This window comes from Poecile atricapillus, chromosome 37 (genome assembly GCF_030490865.1).
Source record: "Poecile atricapillus isolate bPoeAtr1 chromosome 37, bPoeAtr1.hap1, whole genome shotgun sequence".
Taxonomy (NCBI): domain Eukaryota; kingdom Metazoa; phylum Chordata; class Aves; order Passeriformes; family Paridae; genus Poecile; species Poecile atricapillus.
Genome location: NC_081285.1, coordinates 2026503 through 2047752, shown reverse-complemented (window position 1 = coordinate 2047752; position 21250 = coordinate 2026503). Strand labels below are relative to the sequence as shown.

General features: G+C 54.0%; 1 protein-coding gene across 1 annotated transcript in view; it reads right to left on the bottom strand.

Moving 5' to 3' along the window:
* The window catches only part of LOC131591037 (1-phosphatidylinositol 4,5-bisphosphate phosphodiesterase beta-3-like), a 117425-nt gene extending 96872 nt beyond the window's left edge, over positions 1-20553 (bottom strand). Inside the window, exons 1-7 of the mRNA XM_058861466.1 lie at positions 20083-20553; positions 16030-16107; positions 11341-11409; positions 6090-6230; positions 3238-3317; positions 1968-2021; positions 1749-1824 (exon numbers count right to left, since the gene is read on the bottom strand). Coding sequence (XP_058717449.1) covers positions 1749-1824; positions 1968-2021; positions 3238-3317; positions 6090-6230; positions 11341-11409; positions 16030-16107; positions 20083-20553 — 969 coding nt within the window. The remainder of the gene's footprint in view (positions 1-1748; positions 1825-1967; positions 2022-3237; positions 3318-6089; positions 6231-11340; positions 11410-16029; positions 16108-20082) is intronic.
* Positions 20554-21250: the final 697 nt, after the last annotated feature.

Genomic DNA, 21250 nt, shown 5'->3' with positions numbered 1-21250 from the left:
GGGATCCCGGATTTTTGTGATCCTGGATTTTTTTGGAATCCCAGATTTTGTGACCCTGGATTTTGGAACCCCGGATTTTGGGAATCCCCAATTTTCTGATCCCGGATTTTGTGATCCCGGATTTTGGGGATCCCTGATTTTGGGGATCCCGGATTTTGGGGACCCCCAATTTTCTGATCCCAGATTTTGGGGATCCCAGATTTTTGTGACCCCGGATTTTGGGGATCCCGGATTTTTTTGGGGATCCCAAATTTTGTGATCCCAGATTTTGGTGATCCCGGATTTTGGGGATCCCCAATTTTGTGATCCCCAATTTGGTGACCCCGGATTTTTTGTGACCCTGGATTTTGGGGATCCCAGATTTTGGGGATCCCGGATTTTTTGGGAACCCCAGATTTTTTTGTGATCCCGGACTTTGTGACCCCGGATTTTCTGATCCCAGATTTTGGGGATCCCAAATTTTGTGATCCCAGATTTTCTGATCCCAGTTTTTTTGGGAACCCCGGATTTTTTGACCCTGGATTTTGGGGATCCCAAATTTTCTGATCACGGATTTTTTTGTGACCCTGGATTTTGGGGATCCCAGATTTTCTGATCCCAGATTTTTTGGGAATCCTGGATTTTTTGGGAACCCCAGATTTTTTTGTGACCCCGGTTTTTGTGATCCCAGATTTTGGTGATCCCGGATTTTGGGAATCCCCAATTTTCTGATCCCGGATTTTTTGTGACCCCGGATTTTGGGGATCCCGGATTTTTGGGGATCCCCAATTTTGTGATCCCGGATTTTTTGGGAACCCCAGACTTTTTGTGACCCCGGATTTTGGGGACCCCGGATTTTTTTGGATCCCACATTTTGTGATCCCAGATTTTTTGTGACCCCAGATTTTGGGAATCCTGGATTTTGGGGATCCTGAATTTTTTGTGACCCTGGATTTTGGGGATCCCAAATTTCAGGATCCCGGATTTTTTTGGAATCCTGGATTTTGGTGACCCTGGATTTTTTTGGATCCCAAATTTTGTGATCCCAGATTTTGGGGATCCCGGATTTTGGTGACCCCAGATTTTTGTGATCCCGGATTTTTTTGGAACCCTGAATTTTTGGGATCCCGGATTTTGGGGATTCCCAATTTTCTGATCCCGGATTTTTTTTGAACCCTGAATTTTTGTGATCCCAGATTTTCTGATCCCAGATTTTTTGGGAACCCCGGATTTTTGTGACCCCGGATTTTTGTGGATCCCAAATTTTGTGATCCCAGATTTTGGGGACCCCGGATTTTTTGGGAACCCTGGATTTTGGTGACCCCGGATTTTCTGATCCCAGATTTGGTGACCTCAGATTTTGGGGATCCCAGATTTTCTGATCCCAGATTTTTTGGGAATCCTGGATTTTTTGGGAACCCCAGATTTTTTTGTGACCCCAGATTTTGGGGATCCTGGATTTTGTGATCCCAGATTTTGGTGACCCCGGATTTTTTTGGATCCCAAATTTTGTGATCCCAGATTTTGGGGACCCCAGATTTTTTGGGATCCTGGATTTTGGGGATCCCAGATTTTTTTGTGACCCCGGATTTTTGGGATCCCGGATTTTGGGGATCCCCAACTTTCTGATCCCAGATTTTGGGAACCCCGGATTTTTTGTGACCCCGGATTTTGGGGATCCCGGATTTTTGGGGATCCCCAATTTTGTGATCCCGGATTTTTTGGGAACCCCAGACTTTTTGGGAACCCCGGATTTTGGGGATCCCCACCCTGGAGCAGCCGAGCCCGCAGGATTCCAGCGCCGTCTCCGCCCTTTTCTTGTCGGCCGAGAACATCCTCAGGATGCTGCCAAAAAAAAACCCCAAAATTCCCAAAAATCCCCAAAATTCCCAAAATTCCCAAATTCCCAAAATCCCGAGATTTTGGGGGATTCTTTTTTTGGGGGAAGGGGGGAAAAAAATTCCCCAAAATTTTTGGGGTTCCCTCACTTCTTGACCGGGATCCGCCCGTCCGGGTTCAGCTGCAGCGTCAGCTTCGTGTACCTGGGGAGCCCCAAATTTGGGGGATTTGGGGAAATTTGGGGAATTTGGGGGATTTTGGGGAATTTGGGGGAATTTGGGGGATTTTGGGGGGATTTGGGGGGATTTGGGGGGATTTGGGGGGATTTTGAGGGGGATTTGGGGGATTTTGGGGAGGATTTTGGGGGGATTTGGGGGATCTTGGGGAGAATTTGGGGAGAATTTGGGGGAATTTGGGGGGAATTTTGGGGAATTTGGGGGATTTTGGGGAATTTGGGGGGATTTGGGGGAATTTGGGGGGGATTTTGGGGGATTTGGGGGATTTTGAGGGGGATTTGGGGGATTTTGGGGAGGATTTGGGGGGGATTTGGGAAGATTTGGGGGGATTTGGGGATTTTGGGAGGATTTTGGGGGGATTTGGGGAGAATTTGGGGGAATTTGGGGGGGATTTTGGGGGATTTTTGGGGATTTGGGGGATTTTGGGGAATTTGGGGGGATTTGGGGGGATTTGGGGGATTTGGGTGGATTTGGGGGATTTTGGGGGGCATTTGAGTGATTTTGGGGGGAATTTGGGGGGATTTGGGGAGGATTTGGGGGGAATTTCGAGGATTTGGGGGATTTTGGGGGGGATTTTGGGGGATTTGGGGGGATTTTGGGGGAATTATTGAGATTTTGAGGGGGATTTGGGGAGGATTTGGGTGGATTTGGGTGGATTTGGGGGATTTTGGGGGGGATTTTGGGGATTTTGGGGAATTTGGGGGATTTTGGGGAGATTTGGGGGGGATTTGGGGGGATTTTGGGGATTTGGGTGGATTTGGGGAGGATTTGGGGGATTTTGAGGGGGATTTGGGGGGATCTGGGAGGATTTGGGGGGATTTCGGGGATTTTGGGGGATTTGGGGGATTTTGGGGAGGATTTGGGGGGATTTGGGGGGAATTTGATTAGATTTGGGTGGATTTGGGGGAATTTAGGGAATTTGGGGGGATTTGGGGGGATTTTGGGGGGAGTTGGGGGGATTTTGGGGGGATTTGGGGAGGATTTGGGGGATTTGGGGGGATTTTGGGGAAATTTGGGGAGGATTTGGGGTGGTTTTGGGGTGGTTTTGGGATGGTTTTGGGGTGTTTTTGAGGTTTTTGGGGTGGTTTTGAGGTGGTTTTGGGGGTTTTTGGGGTTTTTGGGGTGGTTTTGGGGGGTTTTGGGGTGGTTTTGAGGTGTTTTTGGGGGTTTTTGGGGTACCCACGCCTTCCTGAGCAGGGTGTTCCGCGACGCGTTCCGGGCCAGGATGTTCGTGGCCAACCGGAACAGCTCCTCCGTCCACACCTGCAGCAAATCCCAAATCGGGGCAAAATCACCCCAAAATCACCCAAAATCACCCCAAAATCACCCCAAAATCACCCCAAAATCACCCAAAATCACCCCAAAATCACCCAAATCAGGGCAAAATCACCCCAAAATCACCCAAAATCACCCCAAAATCACCCCAAAATCACCCCAAAATCACCCAAATTGGGATAAAATCACCCCAAAATCACCCAAAATCAACCCAAAATCACCCAAAATCCCCCTCAAATCCCCCCCAAATCCCCCCAGAACCCCAAAATCCCCCAAATGCCCCCCAGACCCCCCAAGCCTCCCCAAATCCCCCCAAATCCCCCAAATCCTCCCCAAATCCCCCCAAATTCCCTCAAAATCCCCCCAAATCCCCCCCAAATCCTCCCCAAATGCCCCCAAATCTCCCCAAATCCTCCCCAAATCTCCCCAAAATTCACCCAAATCCCCCAAAATCGCCAAAATCACCCCAAATCCCCCCTCAGACCCCCGAAGTCCCCCCAAAATCCCCCCAAAATCCCCCCAAAATCCCCCCAGACCCTCCAAATTCTCCCCAAAGTTCCTCAAATTCCCCCAAATCTCCCCAAAATCCCCCCCAGACACCCCCAAATCCACCCAAAATTTCCCAAAATCCCCCAAAATCCCCCAAAATTCCCCAAATCCCCCCAAAATCCCCCAAACCCCACCTTGGCCTCGCCCTCCTCCACGGCCAGCAGGTTGAGGAAGCCCCAAATCCCCCCAAAATCCCCCTCAAATCCTCCCCAAATCCCCCAAAATCCCCCAAATTCTCCCCAAATCCCCCCCAAAATCCCCCCAAATCCCCCCAGACCCTCAAAATCCCTCCCAAAATCCCCCCAGACCCCCCAAAATTCCCCCAAAATTTCCCAAAATCCCCCTCAGACCCCCCAAATCCTCCCCAAATCCTCCCCAAATCAACCAAAATCCCCTCCAGACCCCACAAATCTCCCCAAAATTCCCCAAAAATTTCCCAAAAATTTCCCAAAATCCCCCAAATCCCCCCAAATCCCCCAAATCCCCCCAAATCCCCCAAAATCCCCCAAAATCCCCCAAAATCCTCCCCAAATTCCCCCAGAGCCCCCAAATCTCTCAAAATCCCCCCATAATTTCCCCCAAAATCCCCCCCAGACCCCCCAAAATTCCCCCAAAATTCCCAAAAAAATTCCCAAAATTCCCCAAAAATTTCCCAAAATCCCCCAAAATCCCCCAAATCCCCCCAAAATCCCCCAATCCCACCTTGGCCTCGCCCTCCTGCACGGCCAGCAGGTTGAGGAAGCCCCAAATCCTCCCCAGAAACCCCCCAAAACCCCCCAGACCCCCCAAAATTCCCCCAAAATTACCCAAAATCCCCCAAAATCCCCCCCAAATCCTCCCCAAATCAACCAAAATCCCCTCCAGACCCCACAAATCTCCCCAAAATTCCCCAAAAAATTCCCAAAAATTTCCCAAAATCCCCCAAATCCCCCAAATTTTCCCAAAATTCCCCCAAATCCCCCCAAATCCCCCAAAATCCCCCCATAATTTCCCCCAAAATCCCCCCCAGACCCCCCAAAATTCCCCAAAAATTCCCCAAAAATTTCCCAAAATCCCCCAAAATTCCCCAAATCCCCCAAATCCCCCCAAAATCCCCCCCAAATCCCCCCCAGACACCCCCAGACCCTCAAATTCCCCCCCAAATCCCCCACAGACCCCCCAGAATTCCCCCAAAATCCCCCAAAAATCCCCCAAAAATCCCCCAAAATTTCCCAAAAATTTCCCAAAAAAATTCCCAAAATTTCCCAAAATCCCCAAAATCTCCCAAAATCCCCCAAAATCCCCCCAATCCCACCTTGGCCTCGCCCTCCTGCACGGCCAGCAGGTTGAGGAAGCCCCAAATCCCCCCCAGACCCCCCAAAATCCCCCCAAATCCCCCCATAATTTCCCCCAAAATCCCCCCCAGACCCCCCAAAATTCCCCCAAAATTCCCAAAAAAATTCCCAAAATCCCACAAAATCCCACAAAATCCCCAAAATCCCCAAAATCCCCCCAAATCCCCCCATAATTTCCCCCAAATCGCCCCCAGACATCCCAAATCTCTCCAAAATCCCCCCATAATTTCCCCAAAAATCCCCCAAAATTCCCCAAAAATTCCCAAAAAAATTCCCAAAATTTCCCAAAATCCCCAAAATCCCCAAAATTCCCCAAATCCCCCAATCCCACCTTGGCCTCGCCCTCCTGCACGGCCAGCAGGTTGAGGAAGCCCCAAAACCCCCCAAAATTCCCCCAAAATCCCCCAAAATCCTCCCAGACCCCCCCAAAATTCCCCCAAAATTTCCCAAAAATTCCCCAAAAAATTCCCCAAAATCCCCCAAAATCCCCAAAATCCCCCCAAATCCCCCCATAATTTCCCCCAAATCGCCCCCAGACCCCCAAAATCCACCCAAAATTTCCCCTAAAATCCCCCCCAGACCCCCCAGAATTCCCCAAAAATTCCCCAAAAATTCCCCAAAAATTCCCTAAAAATTTCCCAAAATCCCCCAAAATCCCCCCAAATCCCCCCAATCCCACCTTGGCCTCGCCCTCCAGCACGGCCAGCAGGTTGAGGAAGCCCCAAATCCTCCCAAATCCTCCCCAAAATCCCCCCCAGACACCCCAAAATTCCCCCAAAATTCCCAAAAAAATTCCCAAAATCACCCAAAAATTCCCCAAAAATTCCCCAAAATCCCCCAAAATCCCCCAAATCCCCCCAAAATCCCCCAATCCCACCTTGGCCTCGCCCTCCTGCACGGCCAGCAGGTTGAGGAAGCCGAGGCTGACGAGGTCGGGGCCGTGCACCACGGTCAGGAGCCGCTCCGGGGGGGGACCCCCGGGAACCCCAAAACCCAGAGCGCCCCGGCTGCGGGGGTCCTGCCGCGGGAACGGGGAGAAAAACGGCAGAAACGGGAAAAAAGGGAATTAAAATGGACAGAAAATGGGAGAAAGGGGAAAAAAATCATCAGAAATGGGAAAAAGTCATCAGAAATGGGAATAAAAGCAGCAAAAATGGGAATAAAATCATCGGAAATGGGAACAAAATCATCAGAAATGGGGAAAAACCCACCCGGAATGGGGCAAAAAACGGCAGAAATGGGGAAAAAATCATGAAAAAGGGGCAGAAAATGGCAGAAATGGGAAAAAAGGGTCAGGAATGGGAGTAAATGCATTAAAAATGGGGAAAAATCCACCCAGAATGGGGCAAAAAATGCCAGAAATGGGAAAAAATGAACTCAAAATGGACAAAAATCCACCCGAAATGAGGCAAAAAATGGCAGAAATGGGAAAAAAGGAAATCAAAATGGGCAGAAAATGTCAAAAATGGGAATAAATATATTAAAAATGGGTAAAAACCCACCCAAAATGGGGCAGAAAATGGCAGAAATGGGAAAAAAGGAAATTAAAATGGGCAGAAAACGGCAGAAACGGGAAAAAAGGAAATAAAAATGGGCAGAAAATGGGAGAAATGGGAATAAATACATTAAAAATGGGTAAAAACCCACCCAAAATGGGGCAGAAAACGGCAGAAACGGGAAAAAAGGAAATTAAAATGGGCAGAAAATGGCAGAAATGGGAAAAAAGGGAATTAAAATGGGCAGAAAACGGCAGAAATGGGAAAAAAGGGAATTAAAATGGGCAGAAAACGGCAGAAACGGGAAAAAAGGAAATCAAAATGGGCAGAACATGGCAGAAATGGGAAAAAAGGAAATAAAAATGGGCAGAAAACGGCAGAAATGGGAAAAAAGGAAATAAAAATGGGCAGAAAACGGCAGAAACGGGAAAAAAGGGAATTAAAATGGGCAGAAAATGACAGAAATGGGAAAAAAGGAAATAAAGATGGGCAGAACATGGCAGAAATGGGAATAAATGCATTAAAAATGGGTATAAACCCACCCAAAATGGGGCGAAAAACGGCAGAAACGGGAAAAAAGGAAATAAAGATGGGCAGAAAATGGCAGAAATGGGAAAAAGTCATCGGAAATGGGAATAAAATCATCAGAAATGGGAAAAAACCCACCCAGAATGGGGCAAAAAACGGCAGAAATGGGAAAAAAGGAAATAAAGATGGGCAGAAAACGGCAGAAATGGGAAAAAAATCATCAGAAATGGGAATACAAACAGCAAAAATGGGCAAAAAAACAGCAGAAATGGGAAAAAACGGTCAGGAATGGGAATAAATGCATTAAAAATGGGGAAAAAGTCACCCGGAATGGGGCAAAAAATGGCAGAAATGGGAAAAAAATCACTCGGAATGGACCAAAAAACATCAGAAATGGGAAAAAAATCATCAGAAATGGGCAGAAAACGGCAGAAACGGGAAAAAATACATTAAAAATGGGTAAAAACCCACCCAAAATGGGGCAGAAAACGGCAGAAATGGGAAAAAAGGGTCAGGAATGGGAATAAATGCATTAAAAATGGGGAAAAACCCATCCAGAATGGGGCAAAAAATGGCAGAAATGGGAATAAATGAACTCAAAATGGACAAAAATCCACCTGAAATGGGGCAGAAAACGGCAGAAACGGGAAAAAAGGGAATTAAAATGGGCAGAAAACGGCAGAAATGGGAATAAATACATTAAAAATGGGGAAAAATCCACCCAGAATGGGGCAAAAAACGGCAGAAATGGGGAAAAAATCATGAAAAAGGGGCAGAAAATGGCAAAAATGGGAAAAAACGGTCAGGAATGGGAGTAAATACATTAAAAATGGGTAAAAACCCACCCAAAATGGGGCAGAAAACGGCAGAAATGGGAAAAAAGGGAATTAAAATGGGCAGAAAACGGCAGAAAGGGAAAATAAGGAAATAAAAATGGGCAGAAAATGACAGAAACGGGAAAAAAATCATCAGAAATCGGCAGAAAACGGCAGAAAATGGGGAAAAAATCATCAGAAATGGGTAAAAACCCACCCGGAATGGGGCAAAAAACGGCAGAAATGGGAAAAAAATCATCAGAAATGGGAATAAAATCATCAGAAATGGGAATACAAACAGCAAAAATGGGCAGAAAATGGCAGAAAACGGGAAAAAAATCATCAGAAATGGGCAGAAAATGGCAGAAATGGGAAAAAAAAATCAGAAATGGGAATAAAATCATCAGAAATGGGCAGAAAACGGCAGAAATGGGAATAAATATATTAAAAATGGGTATAAACCCACCCAAAATGGGGCAGAAAACGGCAGAAACGGGAAAAAAGGAAATAAAAATGAGCAGAAAATGGCAGAAATGGGAAAAAAATCATCAGAAATGGGAATAAAATCATCAGAAATGGGCAAAAACCCACCTGGAATGGGGCAAAAAACGGCAGAAACGGGAAAAAATCATCAGAAATGGGAAAAAATCATCGGAAATGGGAATAAAATCATCAGAAATGGGAATAAAATCATCAGAAATGGGCAGAAAACGGCAGAAAGGGGAAAAAAATCACTCAGAATGGGGCAAAAAACATCAGAAATGGGAATAAAATCATCAGAAATGGGAACAAAATCATCAGAAATTGGAATAAAATCATCAGAAATGGGCAGAAAATGGCAGAAATGGGAAAAAAGGAAATAAAAATGGGCAGAAAACAGCAGAAATGGGAAAAAAATCATCAGAAATGGGAAAAAAATCATCAGAAATGGGCAGAAAACAGCAGAAAGGGGAAAAAAATAATCAGAAATGGGCAAAAACCCACCCAGAATGGGGCAAAAAACGGCAGAAATGGGAAAAAAGGAAATAAAAATGGGCAGAAAACGGCAGAAATGGGAACAAAATCATCAGAAATGGGAATAAAATCATCAGAAATGGGAATAAAATCATCAGAAATGGGAATAAAATCATCAGAAATGGGAATAAAATCATCAGAAATGGGAATACAAACAGCAAAAATGGGCAGAAAACGGCAGAAACGGGAAAAAATCATCGGAAACGGGAATAAAATCATCGGAAATGGGCAGAAAATGACAGAAATGGGAATAAAATCATCAGAAATGGGAATAAAATCATCAGAAATTGGAATAAAATCATCGGAAATGGGAACAAAATCATCAGAAATGGGAATAAAATAATGAGAAATGGGAATAAAATCATCAGAAATGGGCAGAAAACGGCAGAAATGGGAAAAAAGGAAATAAAAATGGGCAGAAAACGGCAGAAAGGGGAATAAATGAACTCAAAATGGACAAAAATCCACCCAAAATGGGGCAGAAAACGGCAGAAATGGGAAACAAATCATCAGAAATGGGCAGAAAACGGCAGAAATTGGAAAAAAATCATCAGAAATGGGCAGAAAATGGCAGAAATGGGAACAAAAGCAGCAGAAATGGGAATAAAATCATCAGAAATGGGCAAAAACTCACCCAGAATGGGGCAAAAAACGGCAGAAACGGGAAAAAAGGAAATCAAAATGGGCAGAAAATGTCAAAAATGGGAATAAATGAACTCAAAATGGACAAAAATCCACCTGAAATGGGGCAAAAACCATCGGGAATGGGAATAAAATCATCAAAAATGGGAATAAAATCATCAGAAATGGGAATAAAATCATCACAAATGGGAATAAAATCATCAGAAATGGGAATAAAATCATCAGAAATGGGAATAAAATCATCAGAAATGGGAATAAAATCATCAAAAATGGGGAAAAACCACCCGGAATGGGGCAAAAAATGTCAGAAATGGGAAAAAAATCACCCCAAATGGGTCCAAATCCCCCCAAAATGGCCCCAAAACCCCCAAAACGGCCCCAAAACCCCCAAAATTGGGTCCCAAACCCCCCAAAATTGGGTCCCAAATGTCAGAAAAGCCCCCAAAGTTCACCTGGAGACCCCAAAATCGGCAGCGCCCCCAAATCCTCCCCCGAGACCCCCAAAATCCCCCCCAGGGACCCCAAAATCCCCCCGGGGATCCCCAAATTCCCCTCAGGGACCCCAAAATCCTCCCCAGGGACCCCAAAATCCCTCCAGGACCCCAAAATCCCCCCAGGGACCCCAAAATCCCCCGGGGACCCCCTGAGCCCCCCCCAGGGATCCCCTAAAATCCTCCCAGACCCCCAAAATCCCCCCTGACACCCCAAATCCTCCCCAGGGACCCCCAAATCCCCCCATAGACACCCCAAAATTCCTCTCAGTTCCCCCAAAATCCCCCCAGACCCCCCAAATCCCCCCCCAGGGACCCCCAAAATCCTCCCCAGGGACCTCCAAATCCCCCTGGGAATCCCCAAATTCACCCTCAGGGACCCCCAAATCCCCCCTGATCCCCCAAAATTACCCCCAAAATCCTCCCCAGACCCCCCCAAATCCCCTCAGGGACCCCCAAATTCCCCCCCAGGGACCCCCCAAATCCCCCCAGGGACCCCCAAATCCTCCCCAGGGACCCCCAAATTCCACCCGGGGAGCCCCAAATCCCCCCCCGGGACCCCCAAAATTCCCCCAGGGACCCCCAAAATTCCCCCGGGGATCCCCAAATTCCCCTCAGGGACCCCCAAAATCCCCCCCAGACCCCCCCAAATCCCCCCCAGGGACCCCCAAATCCTCCCAGGGACCCCCAAAATGACCCCCAAAATCCCCCCAGACCCCCCCAAAATCCCCCCAGGGACCCCCAAATTCCCCCCCAGGGACCCCCAAATTCACTCAGGGACCCCCAAAATCCCCACCGGGACCCCCAAATTCCCCCCGGGGAGCCCCAAAATCCCCCCGGGGACCCCCCAAATCCCCCCCAGGGACCCCAAAATCCCCCCGGGAATCACCAAATTCCCCTCGGGGACCCCCTGAACCCCCCCAGGAACCCCCAAATCCTCCCGAGGACCCCCCAAATCCCCCCCAAATGCTCCCCAGACCCCCCAAAATCCCCCCGGGGACCCCCCAAATCCCCCCAAATTTCCCCCGGGACCCCCCAAATTCCCCCCCAGGAACCCCCAAATCCCCCCCAAATCCCCCCCGGGACCCCCCAAATCCCCCCCGGGACCCCCCAGAATCCCCCCGGGGTTTTTGGGGTCCCACCTTGGGGGCGCGGGCGAAGCGCCCGGTTCGGGTGTCCCGGATACTGCAAATGTCCAAGAGCTCCACCTCCTGTGGGGACCCCAAAAATGGGTCAGGGACCCCCAAAATCGGGTCAGGGACCCCCAAAAATGAATCAGGGACCCCCAAAAACGGGTCAGGGACCCCAAAAATGGCTCAGGGACCCCCAAAAATGGATCAGGGACCCCCAAAAATGGGTCAGGGACCCCAAAAAATGAGCGAGACACCCCAAAAATGAATCGGGGACCCCCAAAAGTGGGACAGGGACCCCCAAAAACGGGACAGGGACCCCAAAAATGGGTCAGGGACCCCAAAAAATGAGCGAGACACCCCAAAAATGAATCGGGGACCCCCAAAAGTGGGACAGGGACCCCCAAAAACGGATCGGGGACCCCCAAAACTGGGTCAGGGACCCCCAAAAATGGGTCAGGGACCCCAAAAATGGGTCAGGGACCCCCAAAAATGGATCGGGGACCCCCAAAAACGGGTCAGGGACCCCCAAAAATGGATCAGGGACCCCAAAATCGGGTCAGGGACCCCCAAAAGTGGGTCAGGGACCCCCAAAAATGGGTCAGGGACCCCCAAAATGGGACAGGGACCCCAAAACTGGAACAGGGACCCCCAAAATGGGTCCGGGACCCCAAAATGGGTCAGGGACCCCCAAAAATGGGACAGGGACCCCAAAAATGGATCGGGGACCCCCAAAATGGGTCAGGGACCCCAAAAACGGATTGGGGACCCCAAAACTCCTCCAGGGGCCCCCAAAAATCGGATCAGGGACCCCCAAAACTGGGTCAGGGACCCCAAAAATGGGTCTGGGACCCCAAAACTGCACCAGGGACCCCCCAAAATGGATCAGGGACCCCCAAAAATGGATCGGGGACCCCCAAAAACCGGGGGGACACCCCAAAAATGGGTCAGGGACCCCCAAAAATGGATCAGGGACCCCCAAAAATGGGACAAGGACCCCCAAAAATGGATCGGGGACCCCCAAAATGGGTCAGGGACCCCAAAAATGGGACAAGGACCCCCAAAAATGGATCAGGGACCCCAAAACCGGGTCAGGGACCCCCAAAACTTCTCCAGGGACCCCAAAACCGGGTCTGGGACCCCAAAAACTGCTCCAGGGACCCCCAAAAATGGGTCAGGGACCCCAAAACTGGGTCAGGGACCCCAAAAATGGATCGGGGACCCCAAAAATGGATCGGGGACCCCCAAAAATGGATCAGGGACCCCAAAAATGGATCAGGGACCCCCAAAAATGGGTCAGGGACCCCCAAAAACGGGACAGGGACCCCCAAAAACCGGGGGGAGACCCCAAAAATGGGGGGAGACCCCAAAATTGGATTCACTGACCCCGAAATGACCCCAAAATTTCCCCAAAATGACCCCAAAAATTCCCCCCGGGAACCCCCGAACCCCAAAATCCTCCCCCGGCCCCTCCCCCACCCCTTATCAGCCCCTCCCCCACCCTCATCATCCCCCCCGGCCGGAATTTGGGTTTTTTTGGGCTTTTTTTGGGTTTTTTGGGTTTTTTGGGTTTTTTGGGTTTTTTGGGGTTTTTGGGGGTGCCCCTCCCCCTCCCCCCCCCGGATTCGGGGTCCCCCGGGTGGGGGGAGGGGCGGGGGGGGGCGATTTTCCCACGCCCCTCCCCCACCCCCGGAAATGCCGCCCCTCCCCCACCCGGAAACGGAGCCGCTTTTGGGGTCCCTGGAGAAGTTTTGGGGTCCCCGGAGAAGTTTTGGGGGTCCCTGACCCATTTTTGGGGTCCCTGTTCCAGTTTTGGGGTCCCCGATCCATTTTTGGGGTCCCTGATCCATTTTTGGGGGTCCCTGATCCATTTTTGGGGTCCCTGACCCATTTTCGGGGTCCCTGTTCCAATTTTGGGGTCCCTGACCCATTTTTGGGGGTCCCTGACCCATTTTTGGGGGTCCCTGACCCATTTTGGGGGTCCCTGTTCCAGTTTTTGGGGGTCCCTGTCCCAGTTTTTGGGGTCCCTGATTCATTTTTGGAGTCCCTGATCCATTTTTGGGGTCCCTGTTCCAGTTTTTGGGGGTCCCTGACTCATTTTTGGGGTCCCTGACCCGATTGTTGGGGTCCCTGACCCGTTTTTGGGGTCCCTGTTCCAGTTTTTGGGGTCCCTGGAGCAATTTTGGGGGTCCCGGACCTGATTTTGGGGTCCCTGATCCATTTTTGGGGTCCCTGACCCATTTTTGGGGGTCCCTGATCCATTTTTGGGGTCTCTGACTCATTTTTGGGGTCCCTGACCCATTTTTGGGGTCCCTGTTCCAGTTTTTGGGGTCCCTGATCCATTTTTGGGGTCCCGGACCCAGTTTTGGGGGTCCCTGACCCATTTTTGGGGTCCCTGATCCATTTTTGGGGTCCCTGATCCATTTTTGGGGGTCCCAGACCCATTTTTGGGGTCCCTGACCCATTTTTGGGGGTCCCTGTTCCAGCTTTGGGGGTCCCTGTCCCATTTTTGGGGTCCCCGGTCCATTTTTGGGGGTCCCTGTTCCAGTTTTGGGGTCCTTGGAGCATTTTTGGGGGTCCCTGTTGCAGTTTTTGGGGGTCCCTGACTCATTTTTGGGGTCCCTGATCCAGTTTTGGGGTCCCTGACCCATTTTTGGGGGTCCCTGTTCCAGTTTTTGGGGTCCCTGTTCCAGTTTGGGGGTCCCTGACCCATTTTTGGGGTCCCTGTTCCATTTTTGGGGGTCCCTGACCCGGTTTTGGGGTCCCTGTTCCAGTTTTGGGGGTCCCTGACCCATTTTTGGGGTCCCTGTTCCAGTTTTGGGGTCCCTGAGCCAGTTTTGGGGTCCCGGACCCAGTTTTGGGGTCCCTGACTCATTTTTGGGGTCCCTGTTCCAGTTTTTGGGGTCCCTCACCCATTTTTGGGGTCCCTGACTCATTTTTGGGGTCCCTTTTTTCGGGATCCTTTTTGGGGTCCCATTTTTTGGGGTCCCTTTCTTGGGGTCACTTTTTCGGGGTCCCTTTTTTTGGGGTTGGTTTTTGGGGTCGGTTTTCGGGATCCTTTTTGGGGTCACATTTTTGGGTTGGTTTTTGGGGTCCCTTTTTTGGGGTTGGTTTTTGGGGTCCCTTTCTTGGGGTCACCTTTTCGGGGTCCCATTTTGGGGTTGGTTTTTGGGGTCGGTTTCTGGGGTCCCTTTTTTGGGGTCCCATTTTTGGGGTCCCATTTTTGGGGTCCCATTTTCAGGTCGGTTTTTGGGGTCGGTTTCTGGGGTCCCTTTTTTGGGATCACATTTTTGGGGTCCCTTTTTTGGAGTCATTTTTGGGGTCATTTTTTTGGGGGTCCCATTTTCGGGTTGATTTTTGGGGTCCCTTTTTTGGGGTCATTTTTTTTGGGGTCCCTTTTTTTGGGGTCGTTTTCGGGGTCACATTTTTGGGGTCCCTTTTTTGGGGTCCTTTTTTTGGGATCACATTTTTTGGGGTCGTTTTTGGGGTCACATTTTTAGGATCACATTTTTCGGGTTGGTTTTTGGGGTCCCTTTTTTGGGGTCCCTTTTTTTGGGGTCCCTTTTTTTGGGGTTGGTTTTTGGGGTCCCTTTTTTGGGGTTGGTTTTTGGGGTCCCTTTTTTCGGGATCCTTTTTGGGGTCCCATTTTTGGGGTCCCTTTTTTTGGGGTCTCATTTTTTGGGGGTTTTTTTGGGGGTTGGTTTTTGGGGTCCCATTTTCGGGTTGGTTTTTGGGGTCCCTTTTTTTGGGGTCCCTTTTTTTGGGGTCCCTTTTTTGGGGTCAGTTTTTGGGGTCCCTTTTTTTGGGGTCATTTTTGGGGTCACATTTTTGGGGTCCCTTTTTAGGGTCCCTTTTTTTGGGGTCACATTTTCAGAATCCCTTTTTTCGGGATCCTTTTTGGGGTTGGTTTTTGGGGTCCCTTTTTTTCGGGTTGGTTTTTGGGGTCCCTTTTTTTGGGGTCCCATTTTTTGGGGTCCCATTTTTGGGTTGGTTTTTGGGGTCCCTTTTTTTGGGGTCCCATTTTTTGGGGTCCCTTTTTTTGGGGTCAGTTTTTGGGGTCCCATTTTTGGGGTCCCTTTTTCGGGGTCACATTTTTGGGTTGGTTTTTGGGGTCCCTTTTTTCGGGATCCTTTTTGGGGTCGGTTTTTGGGGTCCCTATTTTTGGGGTCGGTTTTGGGGTCACATTTTTGGGGTCCCTTTTTTAGGGTCCCTTTTTTGGGGTCGGTTTTTGGGGTCACATTTTTGGGGTTGGTTTTTGGGGTCCCTTTTTTTGGGGTCGGTTTTGGGGTTACATTTTTGGTGTCCCTTTTTTAGGGTCCTTTTTTTTGGGGTCCCATTTTTGGGGTCCCATTTTTGGGGTCCCATTTTCAGGTTGGTTTTTGGGGTCCCTTTTTCTGGGGTCGGTTTTTGGGTCCCATTTTTGGGGTCCCATTTTTGGGGTCCCTTTTTTGGGGTCCCATTTTTGGGTTGGTTTTCGGGATCCTTTTCGGGGTCACATTTTCGGGGTCCCTTTTTTCGGGATCCTTTTTGGGGTCGGTTTTTGGGGTCACATTTTTGGGGTCCCTTTTTTGGGCTCCCTTTTTTCGGGATCCTTTTTGGGGTCACTTTTTCGGGGTCCCATTTTGGGGTTGGTTTTTGGGGTCCCATTTTTAGGGTCACTTTTTGGGGTCCCTTTTTTTGGGGTCACTTTCGGGGTCTCACCGCGCTGGGCCCCGTCCAGTAGAGGAAGAATCCATCGGGGTCGACCCTCAGCGTCACCGGGGTGTGGCTGGGGGGCTCCTGGGGGACCCCAAAACCTCCTCAGCACCCCAAAAATGAACACCAGACCCCCAAAATCCCCCCGGGACCCCCAAAATCACCCCAGGACCCCCAAAATCCCCCCTGAACCCCCAAAAATGAACCCCAGACCCCCAAAATCTCCCCTGAACCCCCAAAATCCACCCAGGACCCCCAAAAATGAACCCCAGACCCCCAAAATCCCCCCAGGACCCCCAAAATCCACCCAGGACCCCCAAAAATGAACCCCAGACCCCCAAAATCCCCCCTGAACCCCCAAAATCCTCCCTGAACCCCCAAAAATGAACCCCAAACCTTCCAAAATCCCCCCTGGGACCCCCAAATTCCACCCCGGGACCCCCAAAATCCACCCAGGACCACCAAAAATGAACCCCAAACTTTCCAAAATCCCCCTGGGACCCCCAAAAATCCCCCGGGGACCCCCAAAATCCCCCCTGAACCCCAAAATCCACCCCGGGACCCCCAAAATCCCCCCTGAACCCCAAAATCCACCCCGGGACCCCCAAGTTTCCCCCTGGGACCCCCAAAAATCCCCCTGGGACCGCCCAAATCTCCCCCAAATCCCCCCCGGGACCCCCAAAATCCCCCCCTGAACCCCCAAAACCCCCCAGGACCACCCAAATTCCCACCCGGGACCCCCAAATCCCCCCCGGGACCCCCCAAATCTCCCCAAAATCCCCCCGGGACCCCCCAAATCTCCCCCAAATCCCCCCTGGTTCATCCGGGACCCCCCAAATCTCCCCCAAATCCCCCCGGGACCCCCCCAAATCTCCCCCAAATCCCCCCGGGACCCCCCCAAATCCCCCCCAACACCCCCGGGACCCCCCAAATCTCCCCCAAATCTCCCCGGGACCCCCCCAAACCCAGCTGGGACCCCCCAAATCTCCCCGAAACCCCCCGGGACCCCTCAAATCTCCCCAAAATCCCCCCGGGACCCCCCAAAATCCCCCCCAGTCCATCCGGGACCCCCCAAATCTCCCCAAATCCCCCCAAATCCCCCTGGGACCCCCAAATCTCCCCCAAACCCCACCCGGGACCCCCCAAATCTCCCCAAACCCCCCCAAATCCCCCCCAAATCCCCCTGGGACCCCCCAAATCACCCCCAAACCCAGCTGGGACCCCCCAACCCCCTCCTGGGACCCCCCAAATCTCCCCCAACCCCACCTGGGACCCCCCAAATCTCCCCCAAACCCCCCTGGGACCCCCCAAATCTCCCCAAAACCCCCCCGAGACCCCCCAAATCTCCCCCAACCCCACCTGGGACCCCCCAAAATCCCCCCCAGTCCGTCCGGGACCCCCCAAATCTCCCCAAAACCCCTCTGGGACCCCCCAAATCTCCCCAAATCCCCCCCAAATCCCCCCCAAATCCCCCTGGGACCCCCAAATCTCCCCCAACCCCCCAGGGACCCCCCCCAAATCTCCCCCAAACCCCTCGGGGACCCCCCAAACCCCCCCTGGGACCCCCCAAATCTCCCCCAACCCCACCTGGGACCCCTCCAAATCCCCCCCAAATCCCACTGGGACCCCCAAATCTCCCCAAATCCACCCTGGGACCCCCCAAGCCCCCCCAGGGACCCCCCCAAATCTCCCCAAACCCCCCCAAATCCCCCCCAAAATCCCCCCCCGTCCATCTGGGACCCCCCAAATCCCCCCAAACCCCCCCAAATCACCCCCAAAATCTCCCCAAAATCCCCCTGGGACCCCCCAAATCTCCCCAAACCCCCCCAAATCCCCCCCAAAATCCCCCCCCGTCCATCTGGGACCCCCCAAATCCCCCCAAACCCCCCCAAATCACCCCCAAAATCTCCCCAAAATCCCCCTGGGACCCCCCAAATCTCCCCAAACCCCCCCAAATCCCCCCCAAATCCCCCCCCCGCTCCATCCGAGCCCCCCCGTCCCCATTTCCTGACCCGGCCCCGTTTTTTGGGGTCAGAAAATGAGAATTTGGGTCCCTCCCCCCTCCCCCCCCCCCCCCAAAACCCCTCCGGGACCCCCCAAATTCCCCCGGGGGTGGGGGAGGGGCTGAAAATGTCGGGGTTCCCCCCCCTCCCCCCCCCTCCCCCCCCATTCCGGGGTTTTATGGGGGGCAAAGTCCTGGGGGGAGGGGCGGCCCCTCCCCCACCCGGAATTTGGGGGTTCAGGGGGGATTTTGGGGGTCCCGGGGGATTTTGGGGGGTCCTGGGGGGAATTTGGGGGTTCAGGGGGGATTTTGGGGGTCCCGGGGGATTTTGGGGGGTCCCGGGGGGATTTTGGGGGTCCCTGGGGTGGATTTTGGGGGTTCAGGGGGGGATTTGGGGGTCCCGGGGGGATTTGGGGGGAGATTTGGAGGCACTTGGGACAATTTTGGGGGGTCCCGGGACAATTTTGGGGGGTCCCAGCTGGGTTTGGGCGCCCCGGGTGGATTTTGGGGGCTCCCGGGGGGATTTTGGGGGGTCCCGGGTGGAATTTGGGGGGTCCCGGGTGGAATTTGGGGGTCCCGGGGGGGTTTTGGGGAGATTTGGGGGGGTTTGGATCAATTTTGGGGGGTCCCGGGTGGATTTTGGGGGGTCCCGTGTGGGTTTTGGGGGGTCCCGTGTGGATTTTGGGGGTCCCGGATGGATTTTGGGGGTTCCGGGGGGGATTTGGGGGTCCCGGGGGGATTTGGGGGGTCCCGGGGGGGGATTTGGGGGTTCAGGGGGGATTTGGGGTCCCGGGGGGGATTTTGGGGGTTCAGGGGAGGATTTGGGGGTCCCGGGGGATTTTGGGGGTCCCGGGTGGAATTTGGGGGTCCCGGGGGGGTTTTGGGGAGATTTGGGGGGGGTTGGATCAATTTGGGGGGGTCCCGGGTGGATTCTGGGGGGTCCCGGGTGGGTTTTGGGGGGTCCCGGGTGGATTTTGGGGGGTCCCGGGGGGTTTTGGGGGGTCCCGTGTGGATTTTGGGGGGTCCCGGGTGGATTTTTGGGGGTCCCGGGGGGGTTTTGGGGGGTCCCGGGTGGATTTTGGGGGGTCCCGGGTGGATTTTTGGGGGTCCCGGGGGGGTTTTGGGGGGTCCCGGGGGGGTTTCAGGACCCGCCGAAACTTTGGGGGTCACTTGGGGGGTCCCGGGGTGGATCTGGGGGGTTCGGGGGTCCCGGGTCCGGTTCGGGGTCCAGGATCCCGGGGTCGGGTTCGGGGGTCCCTGGTCGGGGTCGGGTTCCGGGGTTCGGTTCGGGGGTCCCGGGTCTGGTTCGGGGGTCGAGTTTGGAATCCCGGGTCCGGTTCGGGGTCGGGTCCGGTTCGGGGTTCAGGGTCGGGTCCGGGGTTGGGTTCGGGGGTCCCGGTTCGGGGTTCAGGGTCGGGTTGGGGGTCCCGGTTCGGTTCGGGGGTCCCGGGTCCCGGTTCGGGGGTCCCGGGTCCGGTTCGGGGTCCGGGTCCGGTTCGGGGTTCAGGGTCGGGTCCGGGGTTGGGTTCGGGGTCAGGTCCCGGTTCGGGAGTCCCGGTTGGGGGTCTCGCTTCGGTTCAGGGTCCGGGGTTGGGTTCGGGGTCGGGTCCGGTTGGGGATCCCGGTTCGGTTCGGGGTCCCGGTTCGGGGTCCCGGTTCGGGGTTCAGGGTCGGGTTCGGTTCCCGGTTGGGTTCGGGGTCCCGGTTCGGGGTTCAGGGTCGGGTTCAGGGTCGGGTTCGGTTCCCGGTTCGGTTCGGGGTCCCGGTTCGGGGTTCAGGGTCGGGTTCAGGGTCGGGTTCGGTTCCCGGTTCGGTTCGGGGTCCCGGTTCGGGGTTCAGGGTCGGGTTCGGTTCCCGGTTGGGTTCGGGGTCCCGGTTCGGGGTTCAGGGTCGGGTTCAGGGTCGGGTTCGGTTCGGGGTCCCGGTTCGGGGTTCAGGGTCGGGTTCGGTTCCCGGTTCGGTTCGGGGGTCCCGGTTCGGTTCGGGGGTCCCGGTTCGGTTGGGGGTCCCGGTTCGGTTCGGGGGTCCCGGTTCGGTTCGGGGGTCCCGGCACTCACCTCTTCCCAGCGGATGAATTTGCTGCCCCGCACGAGCAGCTCGGGCACGCGCGGCGGCTCCAGCGGGAGCGCGCCCGGAACCGGACCCGGAACCGGCACCGGGACAGAACCGGGACCGGAACCCGAGCCCGGGGCAGAACCGGAACCCGGCACCGGACCCGGGACAGAACCGGAACCCGGCACCGGCACCGGGGCAGAACCGGGACCCGGCACCGGGGCAGAACCGGAACCCGGCACCGGACCCGGGGCAGAACCGGGACCCGGCACCGGGGCAGAACCGGAACCCGGCACCGGGGCAGAACCGGGACCCGGCACCGGACACGAGCCCGGGGCGGAGCCAGGACCCGGCACCGGACCCGGGGAACAACCGGAACCCGGCACCGGGACGGAACCGGGACCGGAACCCGAGCCCGGGGCAGAACCGGGCCCCGGCTCCGGGACCGGGACCGGGACCGGGAGCGGCGCCGCCATCGCTGCCGGGAGGGGGCGTGGCCAGAGGAGGGGGCGTGGCCAGAGGAGGGGGCGTGGTCGGGGAAGGGGCGTGGCCAGGGAGGGGCGTGGCCTCGCGCGGGTGTCAATCACGAGGGCGCGGCCCGGGCTGGGCGCGGTCAATGCCCCCCCAATGACCCAGAAAGGGGCGTGGCCTAAATGGGTGTGGTCCCAGAGGGGGCGTGGCTATGGTAATGAGGGGCGGGGTCTTTAATAGCGCGTGGGCGTGGCCATAAGTGGGCGTGGCCACGAGCGGACGTGGCCATGAATGGGCGCTACCATAAGTGGGCGTGGCCACGAGTGGGCGTGGCCACGGCCGTGCGTGATCCTGATTGGGCGCTGCCATAAGTGGGCGTGGCCACGAGCGGACGTGGCCATGAATGGGCGCTGCCATAAGTGGGCGTGGCCACGGCCGTGCGTGATCCTGATTGGGCGTGGCCACGAGCGGACGTGGCCATGAATGGGCGCTACCATAAGTGGGCGTGGCCACGAGTGGGCGTGGCCACGGCCGTGCGTGATCCTGATTGGGCGTGTCCATAAGTGGGCGTGGCCACTGGTGGGCGTGGTCCCGGGTGGGCGTGGCCAGGCTGGGACACAAAGGCGCCCCCGCGGCGGCGGAAGCGGCGCCGGTGGCGGCGCGTGGGGGGGGGGGCGTGGCCGGTGATGGGCGTGGCCCCGG